Source organism: Gobius niger (assembly GCF_951799975.1).
Source record: "Gobius niger genome assembly, chromosome: 1".
NCBI classification, from domain to species: domain Eukaryota; kingdom Metazoa; phylum Chordata; class Actinopteri; order Gobiiformes; family Gobiidae; genus Gobius; species Gobius niger.
Genome location: NC_136852.1, coordinates 11,605,616 through 11,621,706, shown reverse-complemented (window position 1 = coordinate 11,621,706; position 16,091 = coordinate 11,605,616). Strand labels below are relative to the sequence as shown.

At 44.0% G+C, this 16,091-nt stretch overlaps 2 protein-coding genes across 2 annotated transcripts in view; both read left to right on the top strand.

Annotated features, from left to right (window-relative positions):
• pid1 (phosphotyrosine interaction domain containing 1) overlaps window positions 1-16,091 on the top strand; it is a 262,313-nt gene that overhangs the window by 106,872 nt on the left and 139,350 nt on the right. The window lies entirely within an intron of this gene.
• Window positions 196-15,235, top strand: trip12 (thyroid hormone receptor interactor 12). The gene is made up of 42 exons (XM_079556545.1): window positions 196-337; window positions 2,590-2,736; window positions 3,024-3,149; window positions 3,328-4,115; window positions 5,309-5,414; window positions 5,490-5,626; window positions 5,709-5,792; window positions 5,976-6,071; window positions 6,155-6,306; window positions 6,394-6,429; window positions 6,514-6,609; window positions 6,700-6,792; window positions 6,873-7,034; window positions 7,119-7,187; window positions 7,278-7,443; window positions 7,563-7,680; window positions 7,764-7,920; window positions 8,117-8,270; window positions 8,359-8,587; window positions 8,670-8,788; window positions 8,911-9,118; window positions 9,190-9,290; window positions 9,376-9,550; window positions 9,615-9,756; window positions 9,847-10,038; window positions 10,125-10,276; window positions 10,357-10,514; window positions 10,596-10,669; window positions 10,754-10,953; window positions 11,042-11,169; window positions 11,245-11,396; window positions 11,471-11,613; window positions 11,689-11,845; window positions 11,928-12,026; window positions 12,092-12,206; window positions 12,475-12,629; window positions 12,703-12,867; window positions 12,943-13,107; window positions 13,182-13,295; window positions 13,370-13,464; window positions 13,994-14,097; window positions 14,214-15,235. Exons 2-42 carry the CDS (start codon window positions 2,639-2,641, stop codon window positions 14,408-14,410), a joined length of 6,177 nt encoding a protein of 2,058 aa, XP_079412671.1. The 5' UTR covers window positions 196-337; window positions 2,590-2,638; the 3' UTR covers window positions 14,411-15,235.

Below are 16,091 nucleotides of genomic sequence, written 5' to 3'. Positions count from 1 at the left end.
TGCGGCAGCACCTCGAGGGGGGTGGAAGGTCACGACCTACCCTTATGATACGAACCGAAATCAGACGAACAAGTGGTGACGTGTGCCTTTGTCGTTTTATACACATACATATTTCGAATCTTATGCATTTGAGGCATTTCAGTTTGTGTTTGGTTGTTTACGTGAAAGACTGTTCTAAAATATACAAACGGTTGCGGTAAAGTAGTCCCCTGGCGGATGAATGAGGCGGATGTATACTGCAGTAGTCGGTCCTCAGCTGATGTGAAACTATCAGCGGCAGAGAGAGACAAGAGGAGCTACTGCACTGTCTGAACAACTACAACACTGGAACAAATAGGTAACAATATTATCACCAATTACTACTCATCTATGACAACTCTGTACACAACCATCTGGACACTCGAGCTTAGCCAAAGGCGAGATATGTCGAGGAAATGTGATTCAGTGTTAAGAAAATATGTGTCGAATCCCGAGCCTGCTTTCCTGTTTTTGTGTCTTAAGGCATCAGAGGCCATTTCTCTTTTTTGCTTGCTAGCATAGACATGCTAACGTTAGCTTGATATGTTGTCAGTTGAAGCTAACGTTAACAGTACAACAAACACTTTAGTTGTTTATGGCCCTGACATTATTATTCTGTGTTGATAATTGATTTTAGTGGTCGATGTGGCATGAGAATTTGTTAACCGGGGTACGAATTTAATAATTAGCTTTGTGTCGATGTTAGCCAAAAACAAGTAACGTTACAAGGCTCGATTTATTTGACACGTCGTGGATGACACGACTGGAAAAATATGTGATAGAATGTGGTGTGTTGTGGGGTTTTCCAGACATCACATAAAAGAGCAGCAGAGAGCGGACTGTCGCCCTAGCCAGGTGTTTATTTTTGTCAGTCCACTGTTGGCTAATAGCTGTTAGCGTCATTCAATAAACACTTTGAGCTAAGCTAGCGCTAGCTTGCTAGTTATTTCTCGTAGTATTTAGAGAACATTTAACTATAACTGCAGAGGTAACGAGTTAATCCTGTGCCTTACTTCGTTAAATTGGTGATTTTACACTGCTGACATGTTGTTACTTAGTGGGGAATTTAAATGTGTGACATATTAGCATGCGCTCGAGCGTTAGCATGCACTGTTTGGTCTTCGTGTTGGCCTGAAATCAACACAATTAACTTGAAGACAAGATCAGAAAACCCCGTAAGGTCTCATGTGCGTAAATTGTTATGTCTAATCTGCGGATGCTTGGTTTGGTTCTTCGAAAATTATATATTTACACAATGTAACGAGTTAACGTATCGACGTGACCCTTATATACTTTGAATTTTGGTCAAAGAAAAATAATAGGGCTGGTCTAATGACTGTTTCTGTCATAACGTTGACACCAAGAGACAAATAGAAGCAATACTGCCTAGCACATACATTTTTTACATCTTATTTAGATTTGAGTAAGTTATAGCATGCTAGTTGAGCTGTCTTCCACCAAAACTGCTTCGGTAAGACCGTGCTGTAATGCTGCCATTTTCGACCTGTAACTGTCATCTTGTGAATTTTAATGTAAGCTATTGTGTATAAATGTGTGTAGATTTTTGATGTAGAGTTCCAGACTCTAGACAGTGTGTTCGTGTTGTCACCGAACTGTTTATTTTGCATGGTGCCTGAAGTACATTCTTGTCCTGTTCAGGAACAGGGTTGACAGACCGGTAGCTTACGCCAACTACGCATTTCTTCTGCAACTGCAGCGTTAGCCCACGTAACTTTAGCGAGCAGTGTCTGTTAAGAGTCTGTACATTATCTTTTGTAGCAAGTATGATCATTTGGTATTACGATCTTATGTAAGACAAACTAGTCCCCATCTACAGCTTTGCGGACTCGGCAATCCTGACACACTGCTGTCATATCTAATGCGCTAGAAGCTAAAGATGCTAGTCGGCGCTACTGAGAACTACAGAAACAGGCCTCTAAATCTTTTGGATTAAAACTGCACTTTGTCGTAGCTTTGTGCTATGGTAGGTAAATGTAACACTGCTTTATATTTCCTCCTTAGTTTTCTATATTTTCTTCTACCTCATGGAGCCGTATCGCACACCTTTGTGGTGGGCTAGTTGTCAGAATGGACGAATAAACAAAGACTAGCATGCACTGTCAGTGCGGGCCTAAAATGGCCCTGTACTTGTCAAGTGTGGCGTATTTTATGATCACTGTGCAGTGAATTACTATATATACAATGTAGCTACTTTATATACTTATGATTATAGCATTCACGTATATCTCTGTTTCTGCTTAATTTATGCAATGGAAGGAGTGAATAGTATGCAGCCACTTACAGTGCCAATACCTGAATCACTGCATCAACAGCATTCATTACATATAACCATCAAATTTGAGTTGGCATCAAAATCATGCATTGCATCTGATCTTTCATATTTATGTCATACATTTATATTTACGTAAAACATGCAGTCAGCTTATAATGGTTACTTTCCATAAATATTCTCTTAGACATTTGTGGAAAGGATAAATATCACACAACCCGACACAAACAGCCTCATTAAAGAAACACAAATCTAATTGAACTTTTTTCCTTTTCTTTCAGTGAATGGTAGTATCTAGAAAGGGTATGTCCCTTCAGGAGAGAGGTGCCAATGTCCAACCGGCCTAATTCCAATCCAGGGGGGTCACTGCGCCGTTCACAGAGGAACACTGCTGCGGCTCAGCCACAAGACCAAACAGTCGCGGGAAGGTGAGTGCTCCTATTACCAACTCAAGTTGTAAAATTGTAAAAAAAAATACAAAATTCTAAATAATCCTTTCCGCAAAGACCTGATTAGAAACATTGAAGACATGTTCTATTGCTATCTTAAGCCTTTTTTTTTTCTTTTTTTTTTACTTACATCGACGAGTGGCTGTTACCTATAACTGTATGCAATCACCTCAAGTTTTAAGACTTGTGTGTTTTGATTATTCTTGTCTCATGTGGTTATAGTACTGTAACCTATGCCCCTTGCTCTTTAATTTTCAACCTTACAGGTTGCAGTCAGAGCAGGTTAAACATAAAGCAAATTCCCCTCCAGAGCATAGAAGACCTAATACTAAGGCTTCCAAAGCCACAGCCAGCTCTGCCACTGGCCAGTCCAGGGGGCACAGCACAAGAAGGTACCGCTTCTCTCTATTTGGTCCTCACGGTGTGTGCATGCATGCATGTAGGGTTGGCATTGGCTACTTACTCGCTTCATCAAAAAGTGAATACACCATTCTTCGGGGTTTTAAATGTGATGATGCATTGTTGTTTCCAAGGACCTTAAAATGTGTTTTCCTCCGTTTTCCCTGGCAGAAGTGGTCTTAGTCTGTCCGTGGCTTCATTTGTGTTAGACGGTGACACCGAGGCTGCAGGAACATCTGAACAAGAACGCCAAGGCCAGCCATCAAAAAGTGAAAGTAGCCGGGCACTAAAGCGAAGTGAAGCTCCTGACCAAATTAGTACCTTTGGACCGATTCCTGCTAAGAAACCCAAATCAATCTTGCCACCCCAAGAGAATACCTCAGAGACCAAGAAAGGATCAGCTAAAGCCAAGAAAAGAGCTGTTGCTCAAGAAGTCCCAGCACCGGCAGGTCGAGGTCAGAGTAAGAAAAGTGGGGCCAGTGCGGCCTCACCAACCCAGAAACGCAAGAAAGCGGACTCTCTACCTGGGCTGAGTAGCACCACTGGGTCCCTCCCCAATCGTACCGAGGGCAGAACTGCAAAACTCACCAAGCTGGCGTCTAAATCGGCCGCCTCAGCCAAAGCTGGGTGTAGCAACGTGACGGATTCCTCCTCTTCTGCCTCCACCTCATCCTCTTCCTCCACCACAGGTGCTAACAGCACTGCCACGCAGGGGGCCCGCGTGAAACAGCGAAAAGATCAGACAAAAGCTCGCCGTTCTCGATCAGCTTCAAGCCCCTCCCCACGACGAAGTACCCGGGACAAGGAGCAGGCCAAATCTGCCAGCTCATCAAAGTTTGAGTGGGCAGCGCGCTTCAACCCCAAAGTAAATCTGACAAAACCCAAGCTGTCCCTGCCCGGCTCTTCCAAGACTGAAGCGTCCAAACCTGGGCCATCCGGATTACAAGCTAAACTAGCAAGTGAGTGATATCAGTGTTCTATCAAAGAATACATGTTTTTAAATGCTTTTATCAAGGGGTTGTTGTTTGCTAAAAAGTTTGTGAGCAGTCAGTGGAGGGTCAGCAGCACATTATCTGTGTGCGCTTGGATGGAGGTTACTCCTCTGGGATTAAATGTCACAGGGCCAATGATCCACGCAGCGTCACAGCATCGGTTACAAAACCTCACTCTGCACCACTAGGAGGACATGCATTTGGAGTTTGCACTCAAGACCGATACCAGACAGCTTTTATACTTTACTTGCAGGTAGTTTTCATGGTACTTACTGGTTGCAAATATAAAGGCTGTTTTCACAACTGCATGCTCTATTTGTTGCTTGGGCAAACGTATTTGCACGTGAAGACTGCTAGCTTCAGTGAGCTAAGACACCGCTCAGATTTCAGACTGGAAGAGCTGTAGCCTGAAACAAGAGTGGATACATGTGTCATCGGTGTGAGGCAAGTGTGATTGTATGATCTCTGAATGTTACTAAAGGACGTTAATGCCTAGTTATGTGTAAAGACCTTTATGACACTGACACTTGATTTGCATGGACCTATTGTTGGGAAGTGAATGTTATGGTTAAATGGATTATAATCGTAAATAATACAGGTGTGTCTTCTTGCCCACTATTTTGTTACAACTAGTGCAACATTTGTCTTTTCTAAAAAAAACTAAACTTGTTTCACCAGCTGACCAAGGTGCCAGAGAAATACTCAGAAAGCCTCCTCTCCAAATCTCACCTTTCAGCCACTGTTGCAAATGTTTTTAAGTTTTACTGTGAGGACATACCCTTCTGCATGTGTCCATTGCATAACATTTTCTATGAGTTGTTGTGCCTTATTAGTCTTACAAGACGATAGAAAACCAACCTAATCCACATTATGCTGGTGGTGTTTAATGTGGAGCAACTGTTGTTCAGATAGTAGAGTGGGTCGTCTTGTAAACAGAAGGCGGTTCAAATACCGCCTCTGGCAGGTGCAGACTTTTGTTGTTTCCCTGGGTAAGATACTTCACCTTCATTGCCTGTGTGAATGGAGTGAATGTTGTAGTGCTTTGAGAAGATTCTACACAGCAGTGCAAGTGTTAGCCAAATGTTTTTTTTCTACTGTGTTTTTCTATACTTCATTACTGTGAACAAATGAATGTTCTTGTGTTAACTTTCCTGCTTTAGGTTTGAGAAAATCTACTAAGAAGCGTAGCGAGTCTCCTCCAGCAGAGCTCCCCAGTTTTCGGCGGAGCACACGCCAGAAGACCACGGGCTCCTGTGCCAGCACTAGGTAACGCACCTTCTTTAGCGCATCCTTAAAGTCCAATCAAAGCCACTTGTACTGAGCAGTTTCTCTTGTGCTCAGTCGGCGGGGCTCGGGCCTGGGCAAGCGTGGGGCAGCCGACGCTCGCCGACAAGAAAAAATGGCCGACTCCGACAACAACCAGGATGGGGCCAACTCCTCTAATGCTCGCACTGATGAAGCTTCACAAGGGGCTTCAGGTAATTGCAACCATAGTACTGCTTCTACACAATGTCGTTTTCCGTAAGCATTTTGTTGATGCTCACTCAAACAATGCTTCAGCTTCCAGTTCAGTAGCAGGAGCAGTTGGCATGACCACCTCTGGAGAAAGTGAGTCTGATGATTCTGAAATGGGAAGACTTCAAGGTATGTTCAACTACTTAATTTGTTGGACACGTGTGCAGCTAATGAATGATGAAACATTTGTTTTTCACACAATGAGGTTCTTTCACTTATTTATAACAAATTTGCAAATGTGTCTGATGATCTCAAGTGTGGCTTACATTTTGCCTGTTTGATTCTTAAAGCTCCCTGTGTGTTTCTCCTCAGCGCTGCTGGAAGCCAGGGGTCTCCCTCCACATCTGTTTGGGCCTCTTGGACCCCGGATGTCACAGCTGTTTCACAGGACCATTGGCAGTGGAGCGAGTAAGAGTGGCTTTACTGCTTTTTGCCTTTGCTATTAATGTTGTTCAAGTAAAAGTAAATCATTTTAAATGATTTGTTTGCAGGCTCCAAAGCTCAGCAACTACTGCAAGGCCTTCAGGCCACAGGAGACGAGTCTCAGCAGCTCCAGGCGGCCATTGAGATGTGTCAACTGTTGGTCATGGGCAACGAGGAGACTCTGGGTGGATTCCCCGTCAAAAGTGTGGTTCCTGCTTTAGTAAGTGTTCAGCGTTTTTATGATCACTGCTTAGTGAATTTTAAAGCATGAGACTAACGTCAACATTCAATCATTTTTATTTTGCAGATAACACTGTTACAAATGGAGCATAATTTTGATATTGTGAGTAAAAATGCGTTTGTTGGAGGGTGGGGGGGGAGTGAGTGGAGGGTTTGTTGATTTTACGCTGTAATTCTGTCTTTCCAGATGAACCATGCCTCGCGGGCACTCACCTACATGATGGAGGCTCTCCCTCGATCTTCTGCTGTGGTGGTTGATGCCATTCCTGTCTTCCTTGAGAAGGTATTGACACTGGGCTTTCTCTCTGCCCAATACTGTTCATTTCTAATGTTCTTTTAATATGCTAATGTTTTGTGACCGTCCCCTTTGCAGCTTCAGGTGATTCAGTTCATTGACGTAGCAGAGCAGGCCCTCACTGCCTTGGAGATGTTGTCAAGGCGACACAGCAAAGCCATTTTGCAGGCTGTAAGTGTCACACTGTGTTCCGGTTTTAATGGTAACCTCACCATACTTGACTGGTCTCAAAATAATACTATCTTTTCCAGGGTGGGCTTGCTGACTGCCTTCTCTACCTAGAGTTCTTTAGCATCAATGCTCAGAGGAATGCATTGGCCATTGCAGCAAACTGTTGCCAGAGCATAACTCCTGATGAGTTTCATTTTGTTGCTGATTCTCTTCCACTGCTGACACAGAGACTAACACATCAGGTATTGGTTTAATCAACAGTATTTATCGTTAGAACTGGCAGCACTGGTGAATGATCTCTGCTCACGTTCTCGTATTCCTTTCAGGACAAAAAGTCTGTCGAAAGCACTTGTCTCTGTTTTGCAAGGCTTGTAGACAACTTCCAACATGAGGAGGTTTGTAGACTTTGAGTTAGTTGAATTTCTTATTGAATATACTTATAATTGCGAACACATGATCACTTCCATCTCTGCTTCCATGAGCAGAACCTGCTACAGGAGGTGGCCTCGCGGGACTTATTAACAAACATTCAGCAGCTGCTGGTCGTCACCCCTCCGGTCCTCAGCTCGGGCATGTTCATCATGGTGGTGCGCATGTTTTCCCTCATGTGCTCCAACTGCCCCTGCCTGGCAGTCCAGCTCATGAAGCAGAGTGAGTTCAAACTTGGTTTCATTTAGATGTTTAACCTAATCTGCTTAAGGATGTGTCTACTGATAATTGTTAACATATACACAAACTCTAACAGCCTTTTTTTTTTACATTTCTAACAGACATAGCAGAAACATTGCGCTTCCTCTTGTGTGGTGCGTCTAATGGCAGCTGCCAAGAACAGATTGAACTGGTACCACGAAGCCCTCAGGAGCTCTATGAGCTGACCTCCCTAATATGGTAAATCCATCATGTCTTTGACTTTAAATTGATGAAGAGATGCCCAGTTAGTTATTTTTGCTAATAAAATGTTCTACTGACAGTGAGTTGATGCCCTGCTTGCCTCGGGAAGGCATCTTTGCGGTTGATGTTATGCTCAAGAAGGGCAGTGCTCAGACGACTGAAGGAGCCATCTGGCAGTGGAGGGATGATCGGGGACTGTGGCACCCATACAACCGCATCGACAGTCGCATTATTGAGGTACAAGCGTAACCTTCATTAACCTTGGACTTTATTAACCACGGTTAAACTCATGAGTTTTAAACTCATGAGTTTAACCGTGAAGTGGACAATGCAGTGTCTCAACATAGTGTTAAAGCGACTTTATAAAGGATCCATTTTCTGTCCACTATGTAAATACTCTTCATAATGAGTGTCTGATGTTTCTGCTCCATAGACAGCCCATCAGAATGGCGAGGATGAAATTAGCTTGTCGACCCTTGGCCGTGTCTACACTATTGACTTCAACTCTATGCAGCAGATCAATGAGGACACGGGAACAGCCAGAGGAATTCAGAGGAAACCCAACCCTCTCGCCAATCCAAATACAGGTATTTCTCTACGACCACCACATTTATTTTGATACTAAATGCATCGATGTATAGATGAGCTGACTGTTGCCTTTCTTCACATTTGTAGGGAGTCACCAGGAGGTGCGACGGGAAGATGCACGAGCCCAGCTGATGAAGGAGGACCCTGAGCTGGCCAAGTGCTTCATTAAAACTCTGTTTGGGGTCCTGTATGAGGTGTACAGCTCCTCGGCCGGTCCCGCTGTTCGACACAAGTGCCTTAGAGCAATCCTCAGGATCATCTACTTTGCAGACGCTGAGCTGTTAAAGGATGTACTGAGGAACCACGCTGTGTCCAGGTGTTTGTCGTTCATCGGCTGCTGCATCTATATGGCCTTCATATGATTCATTCCCTTCTAAAATATGTCTTTCAAATTCCAGTCACATCGCCTCCATGCTGTCCAGTCAGGACTTGAAGATTGTTGTGGGGTCTCTACAAATGGCTGAGATTCTGATGCAGAAACTGCCTGATGTCTTCAGTGTTTATTTTAGAAGAGAAGGTAATTAACCAGTGATTCTTAGTATCCAACCCAAAGTCATTTTTGTAAATCTTTTTTTTCTCTCTCTTAAGAATTCTTGATATTTTCCATCGTACATTGGTAAATTCTGCTTGTTTCTCTAGGTGTAATGCACCAGGTAAAGAATTTGGCCGAGTCTGAGAGTTTTCTCGTGACAAGTCCTCCTAAGGCTTGTCAAAGTGGGATCGCCAGCTTGTGTCCTACCAGCAACAGCAGTGCATCCACTACATGTACGAATAATGCTACTGCAGACCTGGGCTCCCCGAGTTACCAGCACAGCATGGACGACTCCCTGGACCTCAGTCCACAGGGGTGAGTGCCACCTTGCTCTTTATATTTGTGTTTAAAAGTAGGAACTAATCAAGCTGTTACTCTCATTCAAGGCGCTTGAGTGATGTCTTGAAGCGGAAACGTGTACCGAAAAGAGGGCCCAGGAGACCAAAATACTCTCCTCCAAGGGATGATGATAAAGTAGACAATCAGGGTAAGTGCAAATCTTGGTTTTCTGTTGAATGATGTACATTTTGAAATGGTTAAATTTTATGTTGTTTTTTTTTGTGAAATTTCAGCCAAAAGCCCAACCAGTACTCAGTCACCGAAATCATCATTTTTGGCGAGCCTAAATCCCAAAACATGGGGTAAATTAGGTGCCCAGACCAACAACGCCAACTCTGAACCCTCTCGCACGGCAGGAGTGAGTGGACTTGCTAGAGCCCCTCCCAAAGACTCCATTTCAAATAACAGGTTGGAGAAAGATAACTTGAAACTCAGTGAATTATTTACTAATTGACAATTGACTTATTTTCAGAGACAAAATAAAAGCCTGGATCAAAGAACAGGCCAGCAAATTTGTCGAACGCTATTTTAATTCTGAAAATGTGGATGGCAGTAATCCTGCACTGAATGTACTGCAGAGACTTTGCACAGCCACTGAGCAACTCGGGCTGCAGGTATGAACACAAGACTATCCAGGACAGCTCGACCCAAGCCGCCCCTCACTGCGACAAACTGTTTGACCTTTACCTGTTGTCTGTTGATAGGTGGATGGTGGTATGGAATGCCTTGTGGAGATCTCAAATATTGTTTCTGAGTCAGACGTGTCGTCTTTTGAGATCCAGCACAGTGGGCTGGTGAAGCAGCTCTTGCTCTACTTGACCTCCAGCACAGACAGGGACTTGCTCAGTAGAGATTTGCGGCTGAAGAGGTTTCTCCACGTTTTCTCTGACTGTCCGGTAAGGCTTTATCTGTTATTTTGTTTTTCTTTTGTTGATATTCTGGATTGTTCAGGTGTTTTAAAAAATGTTTCTTCTATTGAAAGGTTCCTGGTATGGTTCCCATTACTCGATTGGACCCTACAGAGAATGGAGCCTACTTGGCTTTGGTGCACAAGATGAACAGCTGTCTAAGTCAGATGGAGCAGTTCCCTGTGAAGGTTCATGACTTTCCCAGTGGCAATGGAAATGGAAGCAGGTTTGTGATATTATTTTTTGCAGTTTGTGATACCATAATAAAAGTGACGTTATAAACCTTGTGTATTTGTGTCTCCGCAGAGGGTCTCAGGCACTGAAATTCTTCAACACTCACCAGTTGAAGTGTCAGCTCCAGAGACATCCCGACTGCACCAATGTTAAACAGTGGAAAGGCGGCCCAGTGAAGATCGACCCCCTGGCCCTGGTTCAAGCCATTGAGCGATATCTGGTGGTCAGAGGTAAAAGTCTGCCCTGTCAAAAGTTACACGCTCTGCACATTTAGAGCTGCTCTCTCTGATCACATTTCCTGTGCCATGAAGGTTACGGTCGAATCAGAGAAGAGGATGAGGACAGCGATGACGATGGTTCAGACGATGAAATCGATGAATCATTGGTATGTATAAATGAAAGATTTCTGCAACATTCTGAAAGTACAAGTTCATAAATGAGTAACACGTGGGGCTTTTTCATGCCTCAGGCGGCGCAGTTCCTGAACTCAGGCAGTGTGCGACACAGACTCCAGTTTTACATTGGTGACCATCTTCTGCCGTACAACATGACCGTTTACCAGGCAGTGCGACAGTACAGTCTGCAGGCCGAAGAGGAGCGCGAGTCGACAGATGATGAAGCCAACCCACTGGGGAGGGCAGGCATCTGGACCAAAACGCACACAATATGGTAAAATGATCGTTTACAGTGGACATTGCTGCCCTCATTTCTGCTTTTGCGCTGAGTGTGTTAAAAACTGTGGATCTGTTCCCTACAGGTATAAACCTGTCAGGGAGGACGAGGATGGCAGCAAAGACTCGGTCGGTGGGAAGAGGGGCCGTGCACAGACCGCTCCCACCAAAACCTCTCCTCGCAACGCCAAGAAGCAGGATGAGCTGTGGCACGGTGGGTCCCTGTTCACCCACTTAATGGTGATAATCATTAATAACAATAACTGACTGGATTTCACTCGTCACATAGATGGTGTTTGTCCCAGCGTCATCAACCCACTAGACACATACCTCACTTCGGAGCCACCGGAGAACATAACCTTCGATGACCCTTCTTTAGAGGTCATCCTGCTGCTGAGGGTCCTGCAGTCCATCAGTAGATACTGGTTTTACTTATATGATGTAAGTATTCTGCGTAGCCTATCGTCCCATTGTGCCGTGTTCTACTCTAAATGGATGCCCTGACTGTCGTTCAGAATGCTGCGTGTAAGGAGATCATCTCCACCACCGAGTTCATCAACAGCAAGCTGACCGCCAAAGCCAACCGTCAGCTGCAGGACCCTCTGGTCATTATGACAGGCAACATCCCCACGTGGCTCATTGAGCTGGGGAAGACATGGTAAAGGAGGGTTTATTTAGTTTAAAACTGAGCTGCACTTTGAGCTGGCTGCTGACATATCCTCTTTCTTTCCAGCCCGTTCTTCTTCCCCTTTGACACCCGGCAGATGTTGTTCTATGTAACGGCCTTTGATCGCGACAGAGCCATGCAGCGGTTACTTGACACAAACCCTGAAATCAACCAGTCAGATTCTCAGGACAGCAGAGTGGCACCGCGTCTCGACAGGAAAAAGGCGGGTTTTTACTGCTTTTTCTTGTGTTCTGTTCATTATCTTTATTGTACGTCACATTTAATATTTTCTTTTGTGGCTGCAGAGGACGATAAATCGCGATGAGCTGCTTAAACAGGCAGAGTCAGTGATGCAGGACCTGGGCAGCTCCAGAGCCATGTTGGAGATTCAGTACGAGAACGAGGTAATGAACTGTTGCTCTGTAGGAAACTATAAGTCTTCCCCTTTAACCTCTGTCAACTTGTGTAGGTTGGCACGGGACTGGGCCCTACGCTGGAGTTTTATGCCCTGGTTTCTCAGGAGCTCCAGCGGGCCGACCTGGGGCTGTGGAGGGGAGAAGAGGTCACTCTGGCAAATCCTAAAGGTACATCATTTTAACAAACAAAAAACAAAACTGCTAATAATACATTATATGATACCTCATAAAATTGGACACATGGACATTCAACTTTGAGTGGCATTTATGGATAAGAATGCACTTTATGTTGTGCCAACAATGGAAAAAATTTGAGCGGGTCGACCTGCACATCACTATTACACATGACATTACAAACCACTGCTCCACTTTAACCATTAAAATACAGCAGTTTTACGTCATTAAGCTGCATCTTGTTTTTGCTTTTCTGTCACAGGGAGCCAAGAGGGAACCAAATACATGTTCTGCTCAAGGGGGCTGTTTGCTGTTCCCTTTGGCAGGACGACCAAACCAGCACACATAGCCAAAATAAAGATGAAATTTCGCTTCTTAGGAAAGTTGATGGCCAAGGCCATCATGGACTTCAGACTGGTAAAGATATGCCTTTTTCTTACATAGTTTGTCACTACTGATGACCAGTTCTATAACGGTGCTTTTCTTTCAGCTGGATTTGCCTTTGGGCTTACCCTTCTATAAGTGGATGCTGCGGCACGAGATGTCCATCAGCTCACATGACCTGGTCAACATTGACCCTGCTGTGGCCAAGTCCATCCAGCACCTGGAGGATATAATCCGGCAGAAGAAGAGACTAGAACAGGACCGATCACAGGTACGCGACACTCCGAGCTACTTCAAAGGTTCAGAGGTTAAAGAGGCCACAGTCTAAGTGTTGTGTTTGTGACAGACGAGGGAGACATTGCAGCAGGCTCTGGAGAGTCTGAACATGAACGGCTGCTCGGTTGAGGACCTGGGCCTTGACTTTACCCTCCCGGGATACCCCAACATCGAGCTGAAAAAGGGAGGAAAGGACATCCCTGTGACCATCTACAACCTGGAGGACTACCTCAGGGTACTGCTTTTGCTTTGTGACTTTAGGTCTTGCACTTCATAGCAGATATTTTTCACTGCTTTCCTCTGTTTCAGTTGGTGGTTTACTGGACTCTAAATGAAGGAGTGTCCAGGCAGTTTGAATCATTTCGGGAAGGATTTGAGTCTGTTTTCCCACTGCATCACCTGCAGTATTTCTACCCAGAGGAGGTAAGTATGTTCTGTGCACACTGGCACACTGGACGAAAGCGCTGCAGAGTCTAGAGCCTGTTTTTGTGCTGCAGCTGGACCAGTTGCTGTGTGGCAGTAAGTCCGAGACGTGGGATGTGAAAACGCTGATGGAGTGCTGTCGACCAGACCACGGCTACACACACGACAGGTGGGTCTTTCAAAGTCAAGTTAGACTCTCACTTATTTCAGCAGCTCATAGATACAAATATTATTTGGATTGTACTTTGTAGGTGGCTTAACATTACTCCACCCTAACTACAATCATATTGAGATAGCAATATTATGATCAATATAATTAAATTTAGGGGCCTGGGACAAAGTGAGTTGAGCTAATCAGGCCATAGCTAACTACTTTGATCATTATCTTCAGTGGGAAATATTTGTGGTTTCAACTTTAAAGCACTGAGGACTCTTAAGTGATGGATGGATCGATGGATAATTTAGTATGTGTGATTTATTGTGTTGAACCAAAATTACCAGACTGTGTTAAAAACACTGAATAAAAAGTAGACAGTGGAAGTGTAAAAAAACAAAGTCCTGCATTGACGGGCATCATTATTAAAAACTCCAGAAATGACACACTCTCAATTTATATCTGTTTAGTTTCCAAACCGATATAAACTGAGGATCGGCTCGTCCTAGTTAAAAGTTTATTTAATTGCTGTTGTGTTTCTCAGCCGTGCTGTGCGCTTCCTGTTCGAGGTGTTGAGCAGCTTTGACGCTGAGCAGCAGAGGCTCTTCCTGCAGTTCGTCACAGGGAGCCCCCGGCTGCCTGTGGGAGGTAAGAGATGGCCTTCGACACATACAGAATAAATGCTAAGAACATGTAGTGTCCATAACTGTGTCCATGAAGTGCTTGTTTGGCTTTATGTCGCTGAGGCCTGTCCTGTCTCTTAGGGTTTCGGAGCTTGAATCCTCCACTGACGATTGTGAGGAAGACTTTTGAGTCGTCGGAGAATCCGGATGATTTCCTCCCGTCAGTCATGACCTGCGTGAACTACCTGAAGCTGCCTGACTACTCCAGCATAGAGATCATGAGAGAGAAACTGTTGACTGCTGCTCGAGAGGGCCAGCAGTCTTTCCACCTTTCCTGATCTCCTCACATCCACATTCAAATGCCTTCAACAGCGACTGATGAAATCATGACTTCCTCTTTAGTTTCTTTTGTAATCACACACATCAAGGCTCTGTGTACAGCCTTCTTGTTAGAGAAAGCAGCTTGCAGAAGAAATAAGACTCTAAATATATATTTGCTGCCCCCGTCTCTCAAAAAAATTTAAAAAAGAAAAAAATGGAAAGGCGCTCCAAGCCTCACAGAAGTAAAAGTATAAAAAGAGTAAAACCTATATCAGTAGTTGAGTAATGTTAAAGATGAAAACATCTGGGTGACATTTTAAACTGCATTGCTGTGTGATATTTAAAAGGGACGATCCTCTGCACAGCGACGGACTGTCTCTGACTGTGGGGGAGGAGGGGGGGGGTCCATTGAGCAAGCTAGGTTTACTTTAGCTCCAAAGATCATTTGTACAGACAAATTTGCAGACTTTGCTCATTCTACTCATTTGATAGAATAGTCTTTTGTTCTGACGCCGCGCCCTCGGTTGGTCTGTTCGGTTTTGTATTATATCGGCCCCAGTTTGTGTGTTGCATTTGGGTTGGGCTTCTCCTTCTGTGTGTCTCTGCTTCCGGTTGTGACGATGAGAGTTGCTGTTGGTTGAGTGCGGGTAGTGATGAGCGGCCATTGCACAGAGGTGGGCAGAGTACAGAGGGCACTGAGTAACTGTTTGGATGTTTTTTTTTTTTTAGTTCAATATGTCAACGGTTGTGCTATTTTGACGCTGTTAAGTGAAATTTAAAATAACCCATGAAAATTACTTAATCCTCTTTATCATTAAAAAAAAAATACCCGAGTCAATGGAAAAAAAGCAAGATTTAAGATCCAAAAAGTTACTCAAGTTATAAGAAACTAACTCTACCTACCTCTGACGTTCTCGTTTTCCCTCTACCCACTTTTGAGATTGTGTTCTCGCCTCTTTTATTTTAGACGGCTTCAGCCAGGTGTTCAGGTGAATTTGCTTTGTGCTCCCTTTTAAAAAAAAAAGGAAAAAAAAAGAAGAATAGTTAGTCGTTTTGTTGGGCCCTACCTGGATGTGTAGGGTTTTCATGGCGGACCGAGCTCTTGAGCAACCCTCCACACATTAATGTAGCTGGGCAGTTTGGCTGGTGGTCTCCTTGTTTCACGGCCAGAGAGCATTTCAAGTTAATTTACGGAGTTTATAAACGCAGCCTCACGCCCTGTTCGCCGGGTCTGCGTTACCTTTTTTAATTTTCTATTTGGTCTTTATTTCTTTGCTGTAGTTGATTATTATTATAATATTTTTTTTTCTCTGCACTGCTGGCTTGGAGCAAACCGTGGTGTGCACCTGCAGTCTGTGGCCAGGGGAGGGCGCCACTGTATGCTCTCCTGGCTCAATCGTTCATGTGCTGGTTTCTAAGATCTGCAATAATTTACTGCATCAGGTTCATGTTTTTACCTGAACATAAATAAAGTAACTGTTTGACTCATGCTGGTTTATTCTTAACAAATCTTTTTTTTAATCCGATCAAGATGTTTTTACCGGTGTTCTGTGTAAAACAAAATCAACTTTATTGGATTGCCATGTTAACGTAGTAATGATTTCTTGTCTCTTCATATGCGTTGAAGTAGATGTTCTATTTGTTTTTTCATATTAGTTTTATGGGGTATCATGTGTTTTAAGTTTCTTTAACACCACT